General features: G+C 42.8%; 1 protein-coding gene across 2 annotated transcripts in view; it reads left to right on the top strand.

Moving 5' to 3' along the window:
- Art4 (arginine methyltransferase 4) overlaps positions 1 to 18,056 on the top strand; it is a 188,398-nt gene that overhangs the window by 89,900 nt on the left and 80,442 nt on the right. For both annotated transcript variants that reach the window (XM_068393560.1, XM_068393561.1), the window contains exons 6-8: positions 1 to 229; positions 343 to 515; positions 17,019 to 17,158. The exon at positions 1 to 229 is cut by the window's left edge and continues 40 nt beyond it. In XM_068393560.1, the coding sequence (XP_068249661.1) occupies positions 1 to 229; positions 343 to 515; positions 17,019 to 17,158 (542 nt within the window). The remainder of the gene's footprint in view (positions 230 to 342; positions 516 to 17,018; positions 17,159 to 18,056) is intronic.

The raw sequence follows: 18,056 nt of genomic DNA, 5'->3' as shown, positions 1-18,056 counted from the left end.
TCATGGCTGGTAAAATAGAAGAAATCGAAATTCCTGACATGGTGGATATGATTATCTCTGAGCCTATGGGTTATATGCTTTACAATGAAAGAATGTTAGAGTCTTACCTCCACGCCAAGAAGTGGCTTAAGCCTGGTGGCCGTATGTTCCCGTCCCGGGGCGACCTTCACGTTGCCCCTTTCAATGATGAAACTCTGTACTATGAACAGCTCAATAAGGCCAATTTTTGGTAAGAGGTTCATGTGTTTTGAATGCTGATTTAAGTCAGTACATACAGCTTCAAGTTATTTGGCATAAATACAAAATTTAGCTCTCAGTAATGTGTATATTTTACCCTTTCAGGTATCAGAATTGCTTCCATGGAGTTGATTTGTGCCAGCTCCGTGAGCAAGCACTTAACGAGTACCTGAGACAACCCATTGTAGATACCTTCGACATTGGTATTTGCTTAGCAAAAAGTATAAGACATTCGTTGGACTTTTTGGACACAGAAGAAAAGGATTTACATCATCTAGGTCAGTATATCTAATTACATTATTTTATCCAATTAAATTTTATTTTGGAAAGTCCCATGAAGTGATACCTGTACCATGATACTTTCAATATTTACAGAAATCTGTCATTAAGGAGAGTAATTTTTGGGTTCGTCTACATGACTTGTGTAGTTTATAGCTTAAGAGAACATTTTTACTTCCTTGATTTTTTAGCATTTGTAAATGGAGTAAGTTGTCGAAGTGTGTAGTTTATAATTTTTTTTACTGGTTGTTCCTACATATATACAAACCCTTGTCCTTTAATAGGCGTATGGACTTGGCAAAGATGGATACGGCTGTTAAAGCAGTAACAAGGTGGCAGCAGGTACTGTTGAATGGTGGGGGAACCTACCCACTCGACAGGCCACTGATATCTCAATTGAGACGCCACAACACATACCTGCTGTCAACGGCAAGACTACTTGCCACCAACAGGCCTTCACACATACCTCTGCACTACTCGGTGCCTTGCTTTCACGGTCACCCGACTTTCAATCTGTCGTCCCTTCCTCTACAGAGTTTCACCTCTAACCGATATCTCCTCACATTTGTGTGGACAGTATGTACCAGGAACATATCTACTCAGGTGGACAACCCTTGTACATTCTCACCTCTTACATGAGACGAGAGGTTACATCAAAATGCTTCCAAGAGAATACGTTTTGGTACGAGATTCAGCTGTTTACCGCTTTTGCTCGACACCACTCAAATCGCACATTTCATTTACGGTACTGTATGTTGTAAGGTGAATTTCTAGTCACAGAACTCCAGGCATGTGCTTCACTCCAACTCTTCTTGTTCGTCGTCACGTAAACATTCTGATTACATTCCCCACCAGTAAAACAAGTTTATTTTTGCCTTTTCTCCATGATCGGCAGCTGCAATCGAGAACCATATGATCAGCAGCCGCGAGTGGGAGTTATGTGATCAGGAGCCAGATGACTGGGAACCATGTGATCAGGATCCACACAATCATAACTTAAGTTCATTCTTCAGGTGATCATTAACCTATAAATCACCAAGTAGGTAGTTGAACTGTTTCTGATATCTGCTGCTCCTCAATGCTCATACAGCCATGAAAAAGTCACAGAAGCACAGCATGCCTGATCTTGCAGTCTTGAGACTACAGGCCTTTCCTCTGGTTTTGTGGGAGGAGCATTGCTGTATTAAAACCCAAACCCCAGAAAGTGTTTTTGGTATGAGGCACAGCAGCTAATGTTCATGTTGCCACATATCACTCGTGCAAAAACGAGCATGACCACTGCTGCTCTGGATGTGAGCAGCCCTTCTCTTATCTCTATTGCCTTTTGATGTTCCCAAGACACTGCAGTGTCATCATTGTTTGTGGTCAGCCTACAGGCCGATACTGCTTACCAACCTAGGTCTTGCTAAACTCAAGAGACCAATCCAATCCATGTCAGCTACACGAACAGTGTCTTCCTCTAAAAGATTGACAAATTCTGCTCAACCCTTTTATCCTCGTTTTAGCCAACCCTGAATGTGAAGGGGCAGGAGAAGAGGTAGAAGTTAAGAAAGCAGGCCCTTCCTGCAACTTCAACAAATGGTGTAATGCTTGTCAATTCATTGATCAATGTGGGACTATCATGGAGCCAATGACTGGACTATCTTAAGACACAGATGCTGCCTCCCACATTCAGAGAAAAACTTCATCCTTTATTCTGAGGTAGAGATAATGTTGGACAATGGAACGTTGCAAGAAGTATGGGCTGGATCTACAGGCATTTACAGTTGTTTATTTCTTGTGTAGAATTCAGCTGGAGACTGGTAATCGACCTCTCCCCCCCCTTTAAAGATTTTTTTCTACAAACTCCATTTAAGATGGAGACCAAGTAATGTACAAGGTGCCATCTGGAGAAGTGACTATATTCTCTTTTGACCTAAGAGATGCCTACTTCCACATCCAAGCTACAAGAGATATTCTTTTGTCTCTTCCATCCTCCTATAGGAAATGGGAAGTGGTCTTTTTTTCCTCGCTATCATAACTTCCAGTCTCATGGTAAGACGTGGGTCATCAAAATACTGCTGAGCTTCTTCAGTTAGAAGTCTCCAGTTTTAGCCTCTCCTCTTGAAACAAGTTTGACCTTCATACCCTGTCATGCAAGGGGAGGATCTTGTGATCAAACAGTTAGCCCATGTCTTTATGTACAGGATTGACCACTAAGACTAATACTCGTAGCCCCCCTTTTTCAGGACATTGGTCTACAGTCTGTCATGTAGGGTAATGATGCTTCAGTTTAGCTAGGCACTGAAGGTTGTCACAGGGGTTCATTTACCCTAAGGTCAACACTCCCCTTCAGAATTGGCCCCGTCGCCGAAGACTTCAGACGACTGGCTGATCATAACAGTCTCGAGCTCCTCCAAGACGTTTTCTCGAGTTCAAAACACTCTGAGAATTGGAGTAATCTAAGGAAAGACATGACTGTCTGATAAATTTAGTATTTTTACTATATTTACGTTCTTTATATTTCCTTCTTTATTCTGATGTCAGCTTGGCAACACAAAAACAATTTCATCACTAAATACATACAAACCAATAGAGAGACAAAAGACCGCTCTCACCACCAATATAGTTCAAACACCATGAATCCAATCAGCTGACTACTTCTCCGTCAACCGTCCTCACTAAAAACAACAACACGTCACTTGGCATCACGTAAACAACTCTTTTCTAAACTAATTATCGCTATATTGCCTATTTACTTAATATAAAAAAAAAAACTTTGTTTTTTCTCACAATCTTCTGTATACAGTATATCTATATATCAACCCTTTCTAATAATACTGTCCTTCTTCACTTAACCTTTCAACTATCATACTGTACTATTCTAAATTCTCTTACTTAGAACAAAGCATCAAAATAAATCCTCTAACTAATCTTAAGTCTTTCTTCTCCCCTCCCAGCTTCCAATAGTAGTTTCCTCTCTACAACCCTACCACCTCTCTCCTTCATATCTCTACTCCCCACATAACATTATTATTATCAATTGCTAAGCTACAACCCTAGTTGGAAAAGCAGGGTGCTATAAACCAAGGGGCTCCAACCGGGAAAATAGCCCAGTGTGGAAATGAAACAAGGAAAAATAAAAATATTTCAAGAACAGTAATAACATTAAAATAAATACCTCTTATATAATCTACGAAAACTTTAACAAAACAAGAGAAAGAGAAATAAGATAGAATAGTGTGCCTGAGTGTACCCTCAAGCAAGAGAACTCCAACCCAAGACAGTGGAAGGCTATGGCACTACCCAAGACTTAAGAGAACAATGGTTTGATATTGGAGTGTCCTTCTTCTAGAAGAGCTGCCTGCCATAGCTAAAGATTCTCTTCTAGCCTTACCAAGAGGAAAGTGGCCACTGAACAATTACAGTGCAGTAACCCCTTGAGTGAAGATGTTTTCCTCATATTCCTGCCTTGGTAAGTGCATCAACTATTTGTTTCTTTCCTGCTATCCATTGCACCCCTTGTATTTCTCCAGATTCTATTATTTCCTGATAGCTGCAATCTCTATCTTTAGTCGTTTACCACTAACACCCGTTCTACTGTCTGTTTTCACTATTGCCTTTAATTTTCTCTCTCCCTCTAATTCCTCCCATAACCTCTTAAAATATATTAAACCTTTTATCGCCTCCACCTCAATAGTTGATTTTCTAGACTTCCCCCATATAGGACATATCCTGCCATCTGTCAAAGATATATAACCCAATTGCGTATGCCCATCTTCAACATTCCCAAAGGATGCATCTGCATATGCTTCCCAATAGATATTCTCTTCTTGCAGTTCATCTAATACCACCTCCCATTATAGTTTTAACTCTTTTTACTACTTTAATTAATTTTCTCATATCTTGTATTGTACCTTATTTAATGCCTTACATAATTCGCTAATGGTATACGATCTTTCTGGCATTGTATGCAAAGATATCCAATTAAGCTGTCCAACCTCGGACCTATACTCTGTTAGTTCCTTCTGTCTTAGTATTTTGTTACCAATATATTGTCTAGCTTCAGGTTCCTTTGCAGAGTTGGCATATTTCCATTGCTTGATACTCATCCTCCTTTCATTTTCCTCTACCATTACTCCTATGTACTTAAAACATACTTTGTTGTTCACCCACTTTGTTTCACTCTTAGCCTTCCAGTTATTTTTTCCATGAACCATTTATTTCTCCCATAGCAAAAGTCATTCACATGGGAGTATAATTTACCCACCAGTTTATTGTCTTCCTTCCAATGAAATATGTTTGGCTCCAGTCTACTTTTCATTCCCCAAAGTTCTTTCACTGCACTCACTACCTTACAATACCATGCTTTTGCAGCATCCTTCAATCCATAAACTGTCTTCTTCAATTTCCATAAACCACTTCAATCCCCTTCAACTGGTCGTTTCGAATATACTTCCCTCTGTATTTGATCACCATGTAAATATGCTGCTTTCATCTAATGGGTAACAATTCTATTTTTTAATTTGATGATTGTCAAGCACAATTTCAACATTTCTGCATTACAAGTAGGGACATCTTTTTCCCAGTCTGGCATTTCTTATTCAGAGCCTCTAGTAACCAACCGGGCCTTACATATATTTTCACCTCCTTTTAACTTCTCAGTGACTATCCACCTTGTGTGTATAGCTTTTTACCCAGTGTCTTCCACCTCCTCATATATTTTGTTTTCTCTCCAACTCTGTAACTCCTTTTCCTTATCCTCTTAACTCCTGCGGATTCTCAAAACCTAACAAAACTTCTTCATCCTCAATTTTTTCAATATTCATTCAATCTTTCCGGTTTATCCACCCTCTGTCACCAGTATAAGAATCCTGTACATTGTATGGATCTCCTCAGTATTTACTAGATCAGGGGTTCTCAACCTTTTTGGCCCATGCACCCCTTTCACCATTTGCAATGATGTCATTCCCCCCCCCCCCACTTCCCGTCTTTTCCAAATTTGTCTGTCTCAAAAAGTGCACTGTGTATAATATGCAAATATTACTAAAAATCCTTTTATTTTCTTTTTTTTCAAACTGAATTATACATTTACAGCTTTACATGGATCACTTTTACAATGGAATATTACAAATTATATGCAAATTGAAAATATCGATGGATATATAAAACTTGAATGAAAGTGAAATAGTTTTTTTTTAATCTATAAGAACTACTTAACAGGCCAAAATGAAGCTGATGCAACAAACAAAAAGTTCGATAGGGTAACAAGATATTATAAATCTGTAATTATTTTCATTCAGAAGATTACATTTCATTGATTGACGAAACCTGTGATTGTTTTTTTCTTAGCCAATTCTGGGATACGCAGATGAGTGCTTGAAAGGGCACAATGCAGATAATTTTCTACCTCTAATCTACTACGCTGGTTCGTTTTAATTTGAAAAGCTTGACTCACAAAGATATGTCGATACAAACGGAAGCAATACACGGATAGCCATTTCTGCCACTTTTGGGTAGGAATCGCACATCAGAGGCCAAAATTCTGTTATTGATTTCTCATCGAACATATCTCTTACACCCGAATCACTTTTTAACTCCAAACACTCATCTTGACAATCATCAGGAACTTTTTCAACCGACAGTTTGAATGGATGTCTAACTAAATCCAACTCATCATCACTCAGTTCGTAAAAATATTGTCTGAATTAATTTTCCAGTGCTGTCAAATGCTACAAAATCTATTTTTTTTGCAAATTGGGGAAGCACCTTGTCTTCACCACAAACATCAAGAATGGATGACAGTTTCTCAAACATTGCTACATTTTCTGCATTTACCCTTTTCTTCTAATTTTCAGGCTTGCTCATGAAAGCTTCCAAGGCATCTACGAATTCTATAATGTCTGTATTCCTTCCTTGCATCTGAAGATTCAGTTTATTCAGTTGCTCAATTATATCAACCAAATAGGGAAGACGCATGATCCATTCCACATCACTCAGCCAGGCAGGAAATTCTGTTTTACCTTGCACTTCAAAAAACAATTTGAGCTCATCTCTAAGCTCAAATACTCGCTCAGTTACATTTCCTCTTGAACGCCAACGAACATTTGTGTGAAAAAGAAGCGAATGATGGGTTGCATCCATATCAGTACATAACTGCTTGAAAAGTCGTGAGTTGAGAGCCCCTCCTTTGACGAAATTTACAATTTTAATTGTTTGATCCAAACCCTTCTCTAGCGGAGCAGGGAAGTGTTTTTTGAGGCTAGTGTCTGATGATGGCTCATACAATGAATACCTTTCACTTTTGGAGCTCACTTTTTCACACATACTTGGAATTCTGATTTTGTCCCTAACATAGCTGGTGCTCCATCTGTACAACACCCACGAAAGATTTCCTGATTAAAAAAAGATGAAACCTTCTCCAAAATATCAGAGGCCTTGGTAGTTAGTTCAAGAGGAGAACAAAAGAGAACTCTTTAAATGAACCTGAGTGAACATACCTTGCAAATACCATCAACTGGGAACATGATGCCACATCAGTTGATTCATCAAGTTGAATTGAAAATAAGCTAAATGCTGAAGACTTTATCTCCTGCACAACTTTATTCTTGATATTAGCTTCTCAGTTATTTATAGTCCAGGAGTTCCCAACCTTGGAGTTGCCAAGTAATTCTCTTGGGACCTACTTAATTCCCTAGGGCTCTGTCTCTTCCTCAGTACCTTTTCCAATCCTAGGATTAACTTGGGTGGTCACTTGTATATTACTGTCTAATTCATTTTTCCTGGTCCAGCACATGATATAATCCCAGCCCACGTGACAGGCCAGTTACGCCATAGCCTATAATTGCTCTCCTCGCCCATAAACTTACTTCGGTCACAATTCACCCCCTGAAAGCCCAAAATTCACCCCTGGGGGTGAATTTCACCCCCATTGGGAACCTATGTACTAGATCTTTTACCAGCCAAACTTAATACATGTACTGTCTATTCTTCCATTTGACCAGTGCCTTTATTTACTGCTCTAACCCTGTTCCCTTTTTTCAACTTAGGTAATTCGTCTGTAAAGTCTTCCACACATACATCTTCCTCCTCTTACTCATCATCTCTGTTCTCTTCCCTCTTATTCACAGTAATCACTTCTGTCTCCTGTACCTTTGTTACATCATTCTCGGGTACACCTACATCATCCATACTGTTGTCCCTATTTCCATTAACCTCTGACAACCTTTCTTTTTATGTTACTTTACCATGAATTCTTGTCGTGTGTATCCTAGCTATCTTTCTCAATGAACTACCGTGTTTTACTACGACTGTCTTACCTGACACTCCTACTACCTCATCTGGTCCCCTCCATTCTTTTTCATCCTCTCTCTTGTAAAACACCTCATCTTCAACTACCGCCTTCTCAAGTTTATGTTCGTTTACTTTTTTATTTAAAGCAATTCTTAGTTTGCTGCAAGAGTTTTTGTGAAAGCCTCTCTAGCCTTGTGTACTGCATTCAGTGTAACCCTTACTATGCTTTCTTCCATACTTATCTCTCTACTAGCTAGATTTGAAGTCTCTTCCCCTACTAAATTTGTTGATGCAGATTTCTACCAAAAACTAGCTTATTAGGCAAAATTCTTCATCTTCATTTCTCATTTTCCTTAGACTTCCTTTAAGGATTCCAACTGTTTTCTCGCACAATCCATTGCTCCATGGTAATTCTGCTAGCCAACAATTTTATATTCCACATTTCTTTTCATCTTGTAATTTTTTCATTTTGGAAAAAAAATGCAAACCACCCATCAATAAGGGTTCTTATAATAGTTTCTGTCCTTTTGTCATTAATCCAGCATGCCTGACAATATCTGGTGGCCATATCAACAATAACTAAAAACTTTCTTTCTTTGATCTATCCTACATCTAAAGCCAAAACCTCATTAAATACTCTACTGCAAGAAAATCCAACAACAAGTTTCCCTGGATTCTTTTTATACTTCCTACATATTTTATAAGATGCATTAAATCTGTTATTAGCCTCCTAACTTTTCCCTTTCTTCTCCACCTAAACCATCACTCCACTTAGCCTCTTCTGTTAACCTTCAAATTTTCTCTCCACATCCATGTCCAAACTGTAAGTGTAACTTTATGATTGTTCCTTTTTAGTTACTTAGTCCCTTCTATCGCTCGAACATTTTTTCCTTTTTTACTCTCTTCAGAATTGGTAGTGTTAAATGACCCTGTTCATCCCCTCAAATTAATTCGTATTCCACCTAATACTTCTATTTCTACTAGATTTTCCTTCATATCTATCCTCATACCTATCCTACTCATTTTCTTCTGTATAAACCATGGTATGTCACCTTGCAAAATTTCTGTCTTCAAATAATTTTTTTCCTTTTCCTTTTTTAAAGTAATAGATGTCAAAGAGTTGTTGTGGATGGGCACCATAGGGAGTATAGGAATGTGATATCTGGTGTTCCACAGGGTAGTGTTCTTGGCCCTTTACTTTTCATCTTATATACATATGACATGTGGTTTGGCCCAGAAAATAAGCTTGTTACATATGCAGATGATGCTACTCTCTTTGCATTAATTCCATCTCCTGAATATAGATCTGGGGTTGCTGAATCCTTAACAGAGATCTAGCTAAAATTAGTGCATAGTGCAAATTATGGGGTATTAAGTTGAATCCTAACAAATCTCAAAGTATGATTGTAAGTAGGTCAAGGATAGTGGCTCCTCAACATCCGGATCTCAGCATTGATGATGTTTCTCTAACTTTGTATGACTTTTAAAACTATAGGTGAAGTTCTCGACAGCAAATTTACTTTTGAGAAATACATTAGGTCTGTGGCTTCTTCAATTGCACAAATGATTGTCTTAATGAGAAAATCTTTTAAGATTTTTGGTGATCAATCTATTCTGAAGAAGTGTTTTAATTCTTTCATTCTACCTTGTTTCGAATATTGTTCTCCTGTCTGGTGTTCAGCTGCTGATTCTCATCTTAATTTGTTGGACCAGAACTTACATTCTATTAAGTTTTTTATACCTAATCCTGATATTAATCTTTGGCACCTTCATTCAATTAGTTCGTTATGCGTGTTGCATAAGATTTTTCATAATTCTGAGCATCCTTTACATTCAGATCTTCGTGGAAAATTCCCTCCTGTAACTTGGCATGCAGTTAATTCTAATAGTCAGGCCTTCTTCATCATGAGGCTCAATACTACACAGTATTCTATAAGTTTTATTGCAGCTGTGACCAAGTTGCGGAATGATCTTCCTAATCTGGTAGTTGAATCAGTAGAATTTCAAAAGTTCTAAGTTGCAGCAAATTTTTTTATGTTAAACAGAGGGAGGATATGTCACTAACCTCATTATTTCAGCTTTTGTCCTCCTTGGGGCTTACGGGTTTCTCCTCCAAGGAGGTTTTGCTTAACTACATCCGATGGGTGCTGCTGTCAAGCAATCGTCATCACTGTCAGAGGCTGATCCTCTGTCTCTTGTCGACGTTGTGGTGTCAGAGGTATCCAGTGCGGTTTCACCCATCTCCTCTTCCACACCAAACTCTACGGTAGCTGACGGCTTAGTTTCTCCCGTTCCTGATCAACCTACGAGGGGGAAACTAAGTCCATCGTCAGTCTCTCCTGCTTGTGTTTCTCCCCCTCGGGGGAGTTCACTTACAGAGACTCCTCTTCGGAGGACTGCAGAAGGTCAGCTTGCATCCAACGGCCCCCAGTGGGCGCATTCGTTGGAAGGCTCGCCTTCCTCTTCGCCATAGAGGCCTTCCTTCACTTGCGGTGAGGAGGCACCTCTTTGGTTCAACATCTTTGATGCAGTCCCCCGCAGATGAGCCTCTAGACCAATCATCCATCACTGCACCTGCATTGGTCCTGGACCTCTCTGCAGATCGTTCATGATCTCCTTTGGTGGAAGGTCATCCTTTTAAAGGACACGTTGACCTTCCACCCGATAGACCTGCCGACCGGCCGTTGCCGTTCCTGCATGGGCCTAACAAGGCTCCATCCAAACGTGCTATTGCGCGCCAACAACTTATGTGCTACGCGCCCACGAAACCTGACAAGTGCTCATCAGTAGCTCGTCAGGCCCCATCACTACGCGCTGATATTCATCCTTACCCTAACACAGGGCATCAAGAGCGTATGCGCCAACATGCACATACGCTCCAACAAGAGCATAGCTCCATCACGCGCCATGCACGCCCTCATGCGCAGATGCGCCAACGATCTCCTGCGAGCCAGGTCTTGCCTGCGCAAACTGCGCCCACGCACCCTGGGCTTAAGTGCCAACAGTCTCCTATGCGCCCGCGCCCATCTGCGCGCCATTAATCTCCTGTGCAATGACGCTCTCCCATGCGCCAACATTCTCCTGCATGTGCGCATACGCTCCCAACATTTCACTATCCTGCGCACCATCTTACGCTCCAACTCTCCACTGATAGCAGGATATCTGGGAAGTCAGCCATGCTGCCTTCTCCCGCGCGCCAACCCTTACTAACGCGCCAGCCTTCTCCTGCTCACATCCGCAAAGATAAGCGCACGCTCGTCAATCCTCTCCTAGGGATGCGCGCCAAAATTCTCCCGCGCGCCCTGCATGAATCCTCTGCGCTCCCACTCGCTAGGGAACTTTCTCCTGCGCGGGTGCACCCTACGGCTAGCACAGACGTGTGGGAACACTCTCCCGCGCGCTCTTCATGATAATCCTGTGCGCCACCAGTCTCCCGCGTGCGAGCCTCGAATTTTCTCCAGCACGCGAGCGCCATTATTCTCCCTCACGCGAACGTCAGTATCCTCCCGCTCGCGAGACTACACATCCCAAAGAACAACATACGGCATGGTCGCCATCGCCTCATTCCCCTCCCCGCCAGCTCATGCCACCGCGCATTGTGGGAGAGGGGAAACTTCCAGAGGGGTCCAGGATCCCAAAGCTACCACAGACAAACCCACCAATTATAGTGACTCCTCCCAGGGATCCTTCAATCCCTTTCCCTTCAAGGGGTATATCTGTCAGCCAACAGCCCTGGTCAGAGCCGTAGCTCAGGCTTTTAAGCCTTTCTTCTCTGAATTGGGACACAGAACCATAGCTTCTTCTACCCCTTTGAAGAGAAAGAGGAGTTCCAGACGCGGTCACTTCCCCAAGGGCGAAACTGACTCCACGCAAACCTTCGAGGCAGGTTCCTTCTATTCCTCAGACTGCCTCTCCTTCCCTTTCAGACGAAGATTTCCCGTCTCCAAGGGAATCACGTGAGGAGAGACTTTCCCCATCGCACCAATGGAGGAAACCTCTCTTCGCGCCGAGGGGTCCGCTCAGTCAGGGATTGGAAGGAACATGAAACCCTTGTCAATGTTGGAGTCTTATATCCTTCCAAGGAAGGAATCTAAAGACTCCAAAACATGGCCTAAGTCCTCCACGAGGACTAGGATGGAGCCAAGTAGCCACTCAGGGAATGTCCGCGACTCTCCCCAAGAAGAGCCTTCGGAGATAGAAGGAGACTTCGCTGTAAGTCCTATAGCAGGAGGAGACCAGCAAGAGTTAGAACATGCATTTGGGCAAGTTCTGACTCTAATGAGGGCTCTCAACAGGTTTTCCGAACCAGAGATCCCTCCTCGAGAGGGCAAAGATGCGGTCTTAGACTGCGTCTTTGGTACTCAAAAGCCCTTTAAGACCAGCGCAGCCCTGCCCTGGTCTCAAGGGGTAAAGAGTACCAGGGACAAGGTCTCACAACAGCTCTCCGAGATGTCCTCCTCCAACCGTTCCGGTACCACCAACAAGGTTCTCCCACCTCCTTGCATACAGCAGAGGAGGTACTTTGAGATCCTAGTGGATCCTTGTCTAGCTCTTCCACTTCACCACTCGCTGGAAGAGCTAACCAAGGGAGTCCCTCTTAAGAGACTCTCCAACTGGCAGGTCTCATTCTCGGCAGCCGAGATCCTCAATCAGGAAAAATTCACGAAGTGTGCTATCAATATCTGGTTGGGGACCTTAGGTATCCTGATACGTTCTGGGGATTTCTCCAAGGAACGTACCAGGAAAGCTATGGAAACCTTCCTTCTCTCAGGTACTCGCACGATCAAATTTTTGGCCCACCAAGTCTCGAACTTGTGGGCAAATACCATCCTGAAACGTCGGGATGCAGTAGCGAGAGATTCCATCAGAAGGTTCCTAGCGCCGAGATCAATAGGCTCAGACATTCCTCCATAGAGGGGTCTGTTCTTTCAAAGCCTAAGGATGTGGAACATGTCGCTGAGAGGTGGAGGAAGTCTCATCAAGATTCCCTCCTTCATAGGGCTTTAACATCCAAGCCCTATAAGCCTCCAGCACCACAGCAGTCCCGTCCAGTCAAGACCACTACGACGACAACAGCAGCAAAGATTATGGTGTCTAAGCCATTTCCTGTCAAAGAAAAGAAAGGCAAAAAGTCCTCCAGGGGAGGCAAAAATCCTAGAGGGAGCAGCCGAGTTTGCAAACGCTAGGATAGGCAGTCCCTCTGCACTTCCACCAGTGGGGGGATGCCAACAAAGTTGCTCAAACAGGTGGAAGCAACTCGGGGCCGATTCCTGGACAATCTCCGTGATCAGTCTAGGATATCGCGTCCCGTTCATAACATCTCTACCTCCCCTGACGATGAATGCAGTGTATTGAAGTCCCTTGCCATGGGATCGGCAAGGGGGCAAGCCCTTCAGGCAGAAGTCCAGACCCTGTTGAAGAAGGGCGCTTTCCAAGAGGTCCTCGACGGATCCCAGGCTTCTTTAGTCGACTCTTTCTTGTAAAGAAGGCGTCTGGAGGCTGAAGACCAGTCATCGACCTCTCAGCTCTGAACAAGTTTGTCAAACAAACTCCGTTCAGCATGGAGACGGCGGACACGGTCAGACTAGCAGTAAGACCGCAAGACTACATGTGCACACTGGACCTAAAGGACGCCTATTTCCAGATCCCAGTTCAAGGTGCTGTGCTTCGGTCTTTCCACAGCACCATAAGTCTTCACCAGAGTGTTCACCCTAGTATCATCTTGGGCACACAGGATTGGTATCCATCTCCTCCATTAACTGGACGACTGGTTATTCTTAGCAGACTCGGTGTCAACCCTTCTTCAACACCAAGACAAACTTCTGAGACTGCTAAGATCTGGGGATCATGGTAAACCTCGAGAAGTCTTCCCAGCTTCCCATTCAAAGACTGGTATACTTAGGCATGATTATGGACACCACTCTCCACAAAGCCCTTCCATCAGACGACAGGATAGCAAGGCTGAGGAAGGTCGCAAGACCTTTTCTCAGAAGAGAAGAACTTCCAGCCTAATCGTGGTTACCTCCTCGGTCACCTTTCATCGCTGGCCCGTCTAGTTCCCAATGGTCACCTCAGGATGAGATCCCTCCAGTGACGACTTAAGTCCCGGTGGAATCAAGCGTACGACTCCCCGGACATCCAGATCCCCATGGGACCTGCAAAACTGATGGATCTCCAGTGGTGGGTGGCAGACGAGAACCTATGAAAGGGAGTGGATGTTCTCGTCCTCCCCCCAGATATGATGCTGTTTTCGAACGCTTCAAAACAAAAGTGGGGGGGGGGGCACGTGCTGCACCACACGACCTCAGGCCTCTGGTCAGAATCCGAAAAGTACCTCCACTTAAATCTCCTAGAGATGAAGGCTGTCTTTCTAGCCCTTCAATAGTTCCAACAGTACCTGGCAAGTCACTCTGCGGTGGTGATGAGCGACAACACCACAGTAGTGGCCTACATCAACAAACAAGGAGGTACTTTTTCGCAGCAACTATCCTATCTAGCAGTAGAAATACTGAGATGGGCCGACAACATGAGCTAAGCATCTCGGATAATGAGTACCGAGTGGTCTTAGGATCATCTAGTAGCCAACAAAGTCCTGACTTTGTGTGGTTCTCCGACTGTGGACCTCTTTGCAACGGCCCTGAACTTCAGGCTCCCGCTGTACTGTTCCCCAGTCCCAGACCCCAAGGCTCTCTGGAAAGTTGCTTTCCAATGAGGAGGGTACTCAATAAGACCAGAACATCAGTCAATCTTTCAATGACCCTCATAGCTCCTCTATGGCATCACGCAGAGTGGTTCCCGGACCTTCTGCAACTCCTAACGGAGCTGCCAAGAGAACTCCCTCCATGACACAATCTGCTCTAACAACCACACGCCAACATCTTCCACCAAGACTTCATGCCTGGAGACTATCCAGCATCTCCTCTCTGAGAGAGGATTTTCGCAACAAGTTGCAATCAGAATGTCTGGACACCTGCGAAAGTCATCAGCAGCAGTCTACCAGGCAAAGTGGAAAATCTTCTGTGGTTGGTGTCGTGGAAGGGGTATCTTTCCACTCAGTGCCACTATTCCAGCAATAATAGGGTTCCTCGTGTATTTGCATGAAGAAATGCGCCTTTCAGTCTCGGCAGTGAAAGGCTATAGCTTAGCCTTAAGTCTAGCTTTCAGGCTGAAAGGAATGGACATTTCTTCATAGCTAGAACTTTCTCTACTCATACGGAGTTAGGAACTTACTTGCCCTCAGTCGGAAGTGAGACCTTCCCCATGGAACGTGGTTCGAGTTCTCAGGTCTCTTAAGAGACCTCCCTATGAACCATTACACCAGGCATTAGATCGCCACCTAACCTGAAAGACGGTGTTCCTGCTAGCTTTGCCCTCGGCCAAGCAAGTCGGTGAACTTCATGGTCTCTCGTATGACATCGCCCAATCAAGGGGATGGGGGAAGGTAACGTTCAGCTTCGTCCCTGAGTTTATTGGTAAGATTCAGAATCCGGGAGTAGTGGACCCTCGATTCGACTCCTTCCGGATTTCTAGTCTCCGTACTGTAACAGATGACCCAGACCATCTCTTATTATGCCCAGTAAGGAGCTTGAGGCTGTACCTTAAAAGAACAGCCTCAGCCCGTCCTCGTGTGCCAGCACTGTTCATCAGCACAGGAAGGACTAAGAGGAGGGTCACCAAGAACACCATCTCTGCATGGATTCGCAGGGTCATTGACTTGGCAATGAATCCAGACCCTCCTCCATCACATCGCCCCAGAGCACATGATGTCAGGGGCATAGCTACGTCCCTGGCCTTCAAAAGAAATTTTTCAGTGACGCAGGTTCTTCAAGCTGGGGTGTGGAAATGACAAACCACGTTCACATCCCACTACCTGCAAGACGTGACCCACAGGAGACTCGATACGTTCTCTATCGGTCCTGTGGGGGCTGCACAACAACTGGTTTAAAACCTCAAGCTCCTTATTGCACAAGTAGCAGAAGGTTAAGGGCATTGTTACCCAGTTTTAGTCTGCATGAATGAAAAGGTTTGACTGGCCTTTATTCTTTTCTTCATCATCCCCTCTCTTGGGGAAGCAGCATCCTGGGTTCTCTGCATAGCTGACCTCAAACTACTGCAGGTAAACCATGCTCCCTTGTGTTTCTAGTATTAATATTAATACTGTTATGTCCCCATACCCTAACGAGGTGGTATTGGGAGTCCTAGTCTACAAGTTTCCATCTAAAGAACTTCAGAACAACTTTCTAGGACGAGTCACACTTCTTCATACCTTCACACACAGCTTACGTAGGACACAGACCTTGCATAGCAAGGTTTTAGCGAGGTGCAGGGACTCCTTATATCTTGAGTGCTATCACACTCAAATAAGGAGCCCCAGGGCAAAGCTAAAAGCCAGACTGGCTGGGACGTCCACCCTTCCTAATGGGTGAGGTATTCCTATTAAATACCGTGGTTTGTATTTCAGTTACGGAACAAATGACAAATTCGTAGATAATTAGTATTTTTCCTAACTATACAAACCTTAGTTATTTAACCAAACTTGCCTGCCAGCCCTATCCCCCTTGAAGTCCTACCTCCAAGCAAAGTGAGCTCAAGCACAGGTGTGTGAGAGGTGGGAGTTAGCAAGCTACCCTCCCCTACCCCGCTAACTAGTGGTGTGGGTAGTAAACCCTCGTTAAAAATTAATGGCTCGTCATTTCAGCCACGCTGAAGTAATAACCCATATTAAATAACTAAGGTTTGTATAGTTAGGAAAAATACAAATTATCTACGAATTTGTCATTTTATTTCCAATTATACAAACCTGATTCCTTTAAATTACACTTCCTTGTCAACCACCCCTTTAAGTCCTAGGCTTAAGGTGAAAATGATAAGGTCAGCTGACTGATTATATGAAATTCTTGGTATTGATGGGCCCAAGATGACATTCCCTTTTGGTTCCACCTATTGGAGCTACCGGACATTACAGGGGACGTGAAGTAGATTTTTTTGAGAGGTTTGGAAAGGCTGTGGCTTTGATTATTAAAACCTGATAACTGCCATGTAGGTATTCAAATAATAAATTCCATAATCAAAATTCCATTTTTCATGTACTGTACAGTGTTCTTGTTTTGGAGGCTAAATTAGTTCCTTTATAAGTGAAAGTATGTGGGACAGACCGAGATATATGATGAGACTAGAGGGTGGTCAGTTATTGCAGTTTTTGTCATATTGAACCATTTGTTTCCTTTCAGTTATACCACTTGAATTCCACATCCTTAAAACTAGTACACTTCATGGATTAGCGTTTTGGTTTGATGTTGCTTTCCTCGGCTCAACACAAACTGTATGGCTATCGACGGCACCAACGGAACCTCTCACACATTGGTATCAGGTAAGCTAGAGCATAACTTTACCCTGACACACACACACACACTCTCTCTCTCTCTCTCTCTCTCTCTCTTCTCTCTCTCTCTCTCTCTCTCTCTCTCTCTCTCTCTCTCTTCCTAATTACAGTACGTAAGCTTTATAATCAGGCACCACAGACCTAATTGCTATAAAATATGCATCGGCAACATGAATGAAACTCTGGTTAACGTTATGCGATTCAACTCACAGTACAAGTAAATATAATAGAGAAGTATTTCAAATAAAACTCTTGAAATTATTACTGTATGCTAATTAGAAAATGATGGATCAAGTTATAATTGTTTCTTTTAGTAAATATGAAATATCCTTCAGTAGCATGCCTCAACAATAAGGGATTTATTTAATCCAAGAATTGGGGTTGACAGCGGACTACACAGGGTTGATCAGCTGATTTGAATGTAAACAATGCATAATATAACTCGCTATGTTTTCAATTATAAATACGATACTAAAATTCGAGTATTACATGCATTATTATTGGATACAGTTAAGTGAAACACCAGTGTAATCAAAATCCAGTTTATTTCAAATACAGGTAGTCGCCGACTTACGACAGGGATAGGGACCGTGAGTTCGCCGTATGTCAAACTAAAAAAGTGAAATTTCCGTAGATTTATTATGCCGTGTCATGATACTGTAATCATTGCGAGCCATATTCTATAAATATTTTCTTTCTGTATGTTAGTATTTAATTTTTTTGGTTCATATGATATATGCTTTATTAAATAATTTTTATATTTTAGTTTACAATTATGAAGCCCTTTTAACAATAAAGAATTACGGAATTTGTTTGGTTGACCTACATCAGCTGATTTCAAGGTTGCGCTACTGTATGGAGAGAATGCTCATATAGGAAGAAGTAT

Source organism: Palaemon carinicauda, chromosome 19, assembly GCF_036898095.1.
Source record: "Palaemon carinicauda isolate YSFRI2023 chromosome 19, ASM3689809v2, whole genome shotgun sequence".
NCBI classification, from domain to species: Eukaryota; Metazoa; Arthropoda; class Malacostraca; order Decapoda; family Palaemonidae; genus Palaemon; species Palaemon carinicauda.
The sequence above is the reverse complement of the archived record's forward strand: the minus strand, read 5'-3'. Positions and strand labels throughout refer to the sequence as shown.